The 6,000-nt window shown below is 39.0% G+C and overlaps 1 protein-coding gene across 1 annotated transcript in view; it reads right to left on the bottom strand.

Annotated features, from left to right (window-relative positions):
• Positions 1-1,815: 1,815 nt before the first annotated feature.
• LOC139930023 (uncharacterized) overlaps positions 1,816-6,000 on the bottom strand; it is a 41,538-nt gene continuing 37,353 nt past the window's right edge. The window contains exons 29-33 of the mRNA XM_078291719.1: positions 4,092-4,349; positions 3,429-3,686; positions 2,700-2,957; positions 1,948-2,055; positions 1,816-1,829 (exon numbers count right to left, since the gene is read on the bottom strand). Coding sequence (XP_078147845.1) covers positions 1,816-1,829; positions 1,948-2,055; positions 2,700-2,957; positions 3,429-3,686; positions 4,092-4,349 — 896 coding nt within the window. The remainder of the gene's footprint in view (positions 1,830-1,947; positions 2,056-2,699; positions 2,958-3,428; positions 3,687-4,091; positions 4,350-6,000) is intronic.

Below are 6,000 nucleotides of genomic sequence, written 5' to 3'. Positions count from 1 at the left end.
CCATGGAGATTTAAAGTACATCTTAACTAGTAGAGTGTAAAGACTAACCAAAACATTGTCACAGACATTGACATTTTCACCTTCTGTGGACAATAATGTACACGGTAAACATTTCTTAACAACGCCATATCCACACGTAGCTGGTACAACAACGAGCTTTCGGTAAAGCGAAACTGAACCGGAAACTAGTAAGTCCGTTTTAACAGAATGCGGAAGTAAGTCGGGCATAACCTCTATATAACACGTGATACTAGACTAACTGATGGAAGAAGGGTCTGATTTGCAGAGCAGTTTCCTCCTCTCCCTCCATTCCATTCTTTCTTCCATCAGGCTTCTCTCTGAACAGATGTAACATTCAGGGAGATGTATGATGACACTCCGTATGTTCTGAAGAGCTAGATCAAAACACACACACACACACACACACACACACACACACACACACAAATGAGCTTTTAATATTGAAGATATCAATATCCATATTGAATAAAAAGTGTCTGATATTGATATTGATACAGCATGAATTTTACTATACATAAACACCAGCCACTGTTACCTCCTCCATGAGATTCCTGATGTCTGAGTCTGACAGCTCAAGCGATGACTGCAGTCTGGCGATCAATCCAAGGACATTATCTGTTGACATAAATATATTTCAATAGGCTATATAATACAACTTTCCAATATCTGCTGAAAATTGTTTTTCAGAGATGCATTTTACATTTTAAGATTATATATTTGGTTATTTGTTCACTCAGAGTAAATGTGTACTGCTATCATGATCAAAGGCTCAACATTTTTTAAAGGTCCCATATTCTACACTTTCCAGTGTTTTATTTTATGTCTTGAGGTCCATGAAAAGCTGTTTGTGTGGTGTCATGTACCAAAAACACTCTCAATCCATTTTTACACGTTCATTTTCCAGCATCTCTCAACAACAGGCTGTTTCTGTTGCTGTGCCTTTAAGGCTCATTAATATTAACGACCCCTCTGTTCTGATTGGCTAACTGTTTCAAGAGTGAAACGTGAGTCACCGCAGCTGCAGGTAGGGAAAACTCTCCGGTAAAAAACAATGACAACCGCTCAACCGCTTTTAGCCTATTATTTCTTACAAAAATGATAATGAGCGAACCTTTGTGACGCCAAAAAGTTACGCAAGTCCAAACGGCTCGTTTAGAGGCTCGCTTTTCTAATATGGATTGTGTGGATTTAGTTTGGCGACCGTGCGTTTTGATTCTTTCACAATGTTTAGATAGCACATCCAACTCCTTTATAATCAAAGAGGCCAGGGAAATCCTGTTTTGCACGATAAGGGACCTTTAAGAATAGAATGAAATAGTTTACAACTACAAGTTGAGCTACTTCTTCAATGTAAATAGAAAATGCACAGACTTACAAGGCCCTGTTGCAGCAGTAGTTGTAGGAGGTGGAGCAAAGTTATTTTTGGTAAGGTGGTGTTCATGTGCAATGAAAGAAAAATAATAAGATGCGTTAATGTTTTGTTAATAATTCAAAGAACTCATCAAAGATGTCCTTTGTAAATGAAAATAATTTCTACAGGATTATGCAAGATATTAAACTGAAGATAAGAAGTATACATTCTGATCAGTTGATTGTGGATACTGACAAGCTAAAGGAAGGTTATGTTGATAATTTCCTTGAAAATGTGCTCAAAATACTAAAATTATAAGTTGAAACTGAAGGGCTGTTCTTAACTGTATGAAGGAGAAAATGGAAAGATGTTCTTATGAATCAAGGAAGGCATTAATTTATACAAAAAAACCAACAAGTGAATACCAGTGACTGCAGAAATCCTTACTCCACTGCTTCTGACATTCTCAAACACAGTGAAGAGAGTGAATCCGTATCCAGTCCCAGCAGTGAGAGGTGAGACTGTGTGAGTTACTGGTCCATCTCCTACTGGTGCAGTGATGTTTATCTCTGTACCATCAAACTGGAGAATATAGTCGACAATGCTGTTGACTTTGTTCCACTGCAGAGTGATACTAGTCTCATCTCGTCCTGCTACTTTGAAGCCTTCTGCATTGAGAGGAACTGAGACATAAAAAGAGGAAGGGGGAATTTATTAAGCAGGTCTTGTACTTAAAAATGATCAGCATTCCGGTTGGTTGTTGAATTCGCTCCATTTTGCATCCACACATAAATGAAACCTACTGCTGACTAGGAGGGACACAAAATGGCTGCAGATTGCACTTATCATGGGGTGAAAACCACTGGTTCTCTTTGGAAGAAATTTGGGTAACGCTTTATATTACAGCCCGCTAATTACGGTGTAACTAGATCATAATTATGGGGTACTAATAAAATAACAATGCTGTAGTTACAGGGTAACAAAACAAGAAGTCCAGGAATTAAGGGGTAACAATTTTGTAATTATTAGAGATTTATAAGGTAATTATGGTGTGACTATTTTCATAATTACTGCATACTTAAAAAATGATAAAATGATACAGGGTACAGCAGCGTAATTAGGGGGGACAAAACAAATGTTATTGGTGCTTGTTCCCTGTAGTAATGGAGCAAGTACAACGTGTGCAGGCTGTAAAATAAAGCAGTGCTTGTTCCCCTCTTGCTCACAGTAAATATAGGGTAAGTACAAGGTTGCCCCACAGTGAATACAGTTTAACAGAAAATAGCCTTCCTTGCAAATGCATATGCAGTCAAGTCAGATGTCTTACCAGTGACTGCAGTAATGTTGACTCCACTGCTTCTGACATTCTCAAACACAGTGAAGAGAGTGAATGTGTATTCAGTCCCAGCAGTGAGGGATGAGACTGTGTGAGTCACTGGTCCATCTCCTACTGGTGCAGTGATGTTGATCTCTGCACCATCAAACTGGAGAATATAGTTGGTGGTGCTGTTCATTTTATTCCATTGCAGAGTGATACTAGTCTCATCTTGTGCTGTTGATTTGCAGCCTTCTGCATTGAGAGGAACTGAGACAAAAAAAGAGAAGTGATGACATTTATCAACCAGAGCTTGTGCTTTCTAGTGATCAGCGTTACTTTTGGTTGCTTAAGTTGCTCCATTTTGCATCCCCACATGAATGAAATGTAATGCTCACTAGGGTGGACACAAAATGGCTACAGATTGGTACCTGTCATGGGGTAAAAACAACTGGTTGAATGCTGGTGTTGAAATTATTTTTTCACGTTTTACTTTAAAACACCACACTGTGATCAGTGATTAAAGACGAGCTCCCCCTTCAAGAGGCTTCGTAAATTTCATCACTGTAGGTGAACATGGGATTTTACTCTTTTGGCTATTATGACACTCCTAATGTTAACATTATATATACGTAGTGAAGCGGGGCATTCAGTGAGAGACAATTGTGCCCAGCAAATAAATGTACATTTATGGCATGCTGTGTAGCTACAGTGCACATAACATGAAGCCAAAAATCTTACCAGTGACTGCAGTAATCCTTACTCCACTGCTTCTGACATTCTCAAACACAGTGAAGAGAGTAAATGTGTATTCAGTCCCAGCAGTGAGAGATGAGACTGTGTGAGTTACTGGTCCATATCCTGCTGGTGCAGTGATGTTTATCTCTACACCATCAAACTGGAGACTATAGTTGACAATGCTGTTCACTTTATTCCACTGCAGAGTGATACTAGTCTCATTTTGTGCTGTTGATCCGAAGCCTTCTGCATTGAGAGGAAATGAGAGCATATCAAAGGAGAGATGCAATCTTACAGTCTCATCTTGTGCTGTTGATCTGAAGCCTTCTGCATCGAGAGGAGATGAGACCCTATCAAGGGAGAGATGCAATCTTCTAGTCTCATTTTGTCCCGTTGATCTTAAGACTTCTGCATTGAGTGGAGCTGGGAAAGAAAGAGTGACCGAAGCAAAGTTAAAAATAAAGACCAGTTCAACTTCTCACACATCCCGAGTATCTCTGCAATTACTTTCATTTGTGCCATTTTTTATCCCAAAATAAATTAATTGGAATGATAACGAGGAGTAACACAAAGCAGCTTCAGGTGAGAACTTTGATCAGAGCCCTCTGATATTGATAAGAGCCTTCTGTAGGTACAGTACACAATTATTGAAGTAGGATATCTTACCAGTGACTGCAGTAATGTTGACTCCACTGCTTCTGACATTCTCAAACACAGTGAAGAGAGTGAATGTGTATTGAGTCCCAGCAGTGAGAGATGAGACTGTGTGAGTTACTGGTCCATCTCCTACTGGCGCAGTAATGCTTATCTCTGCACCATCAAATTGAAGAATATAGTCGACAATGCTGTTCACTTTGTTCCACTGCAGAGTGATACTAGTCTCCTCTTGTGCTGTTGAGCTGAAGCCTTCTGCATTGGGGGGAACTAAGACAACAAGGACAACTTATCAAACAGGCAAAATGACTTTTATTTGTTTGATTGCCATTGTTTTACCCTTTTATTCCATTAAAAACGATTGGAGAAATAATAAAATAAAAAATGAGATCATTGTATTTATGCCAAGCGTTCAAGCTAGATACCACAAAGTTGTTTCATCACGGTCATTTTAAAACATTGAGCAGTTTTCATCATGTTGATATCACTTATGCTCTTTAGATTAAACAGGTTTGTGTATGTAGTCCTATATGCTTCGCCTATGCAGCTCTTAACAGATTCTTCTACCTCTCTTGTTCATGCCTTGTTCATGTTCACAAATCTAAACTCTGCCATTATAGAAATAATGTGAATTCCATTTTGAAGGTGAAATTCCAGTCTAAATCAAGAAATAAGGCTTTGTTGTTGATTGTATTGTGACTTGACTTAAAACATCCACTAGTGAAGTGCTTAATGTGACTTTCCATGGAGCTTTGTTGAGAGAGAACACAGACAGAAAGAGAGAGAGGAGAGATGAGATGTCATTACTGGCTGTGTAACAGATGAATGGGAGACTGAGGGAACAGTCATCATCCGACCACCCTCCCGGGTCACTGAACGATGAGGCGACACATTGCTCCGCATCGCTGGCGAAATCCGGTTGCCCGCTGCTCCAGTGTCGAAAGAGCGAGGTGCTCCCATCAGACCACAGTTTTTCCCGGTAAAGGCCGATCCACACAAAGTCCATACCTGCCAGGGCCGTGATGAGGTCATTTTCTGTCTCGTTCCTCACACTGATGGGGAAACACAACATGCGCACATTTTAAGGTATGCCAAGTTATTGACTTAGAGCCTTGTGTGTTTATGTAAGTATTTGGTAGTATTTTCTAACAGTGGACAACAGTTGAATAATCTTCAATTTCTATATCACCAATACTACCATCAACTAAAAGAAAGAAATGCAAAGCCCAGAGCCATAGTGGCCTGAAAAATATTCCTGTGATTTAATTTTAATGACATAAAACTAATACTCATGTTTGACCTTCGTTGTTTCTGATTTAGAAAACAAAACAAAAGTTGAGCTACACTCCAAGGTACACCAGTTTGCCACTTCCTAGAGTCTTGATGACGCATACCTGGCCAGATCTACATAATTCTCCCTGCAGTATCTCTGAGCTTCGGTCCAATTCTTTTGATCGCTGACCTTAACAAAGGTTATATTTCCATCCATCGTACCTGGAAATATAGCAGAGGAATTATAAATAAAAATCATCTACAGTGAGCAACACTCATTTTGCTACAAAGTCTGCATAAGTCTCATTGTAAGAAGTAGTAGGAAGAGATGAAGAACATTTCATCTGGATTATTATATATATATATATATATATATATATATATATATATATATATATATATATATATATATATATACATATTATATGATATTGTTGACTCCATGTCTAGTATGCAATAAAGTGAGACACAGCGGTGATGCAGGGGCAAAACGGTTTAAAATGGGGTTTGGTAGTGTCCTCTCTAAATAGAGGGTGTTGGGATATCAAAAGGGACTTGGGATCTTTGGAAGCTGTCTAGAAAGATGTTGGCTAATTGCTCTAAAAATTGGATGAAGAGACTTTGCAACTCAAGGGACTTGGAAACTCTG

This window comes from Centroberyx gerrardi, chromosome 23, assembly GCF_048128805.1.
Source record: "Centroberyx gerrardi isolate f3 chromosome 23, fCenGer3.hap1.cur.20231027, whole genome shotgun sequence".
NCBI lineage: Eukaryota > Metazoa > Chordata > Actinopteri > Beryciformes > Berycidae > Centroberyx > Centroberyx gerrardi.
The sequence above is the reverse complement of the archived record's forward strand: the minus strand, read 5'-3'. Positions and strand labels throughout refer to the sequence as shown.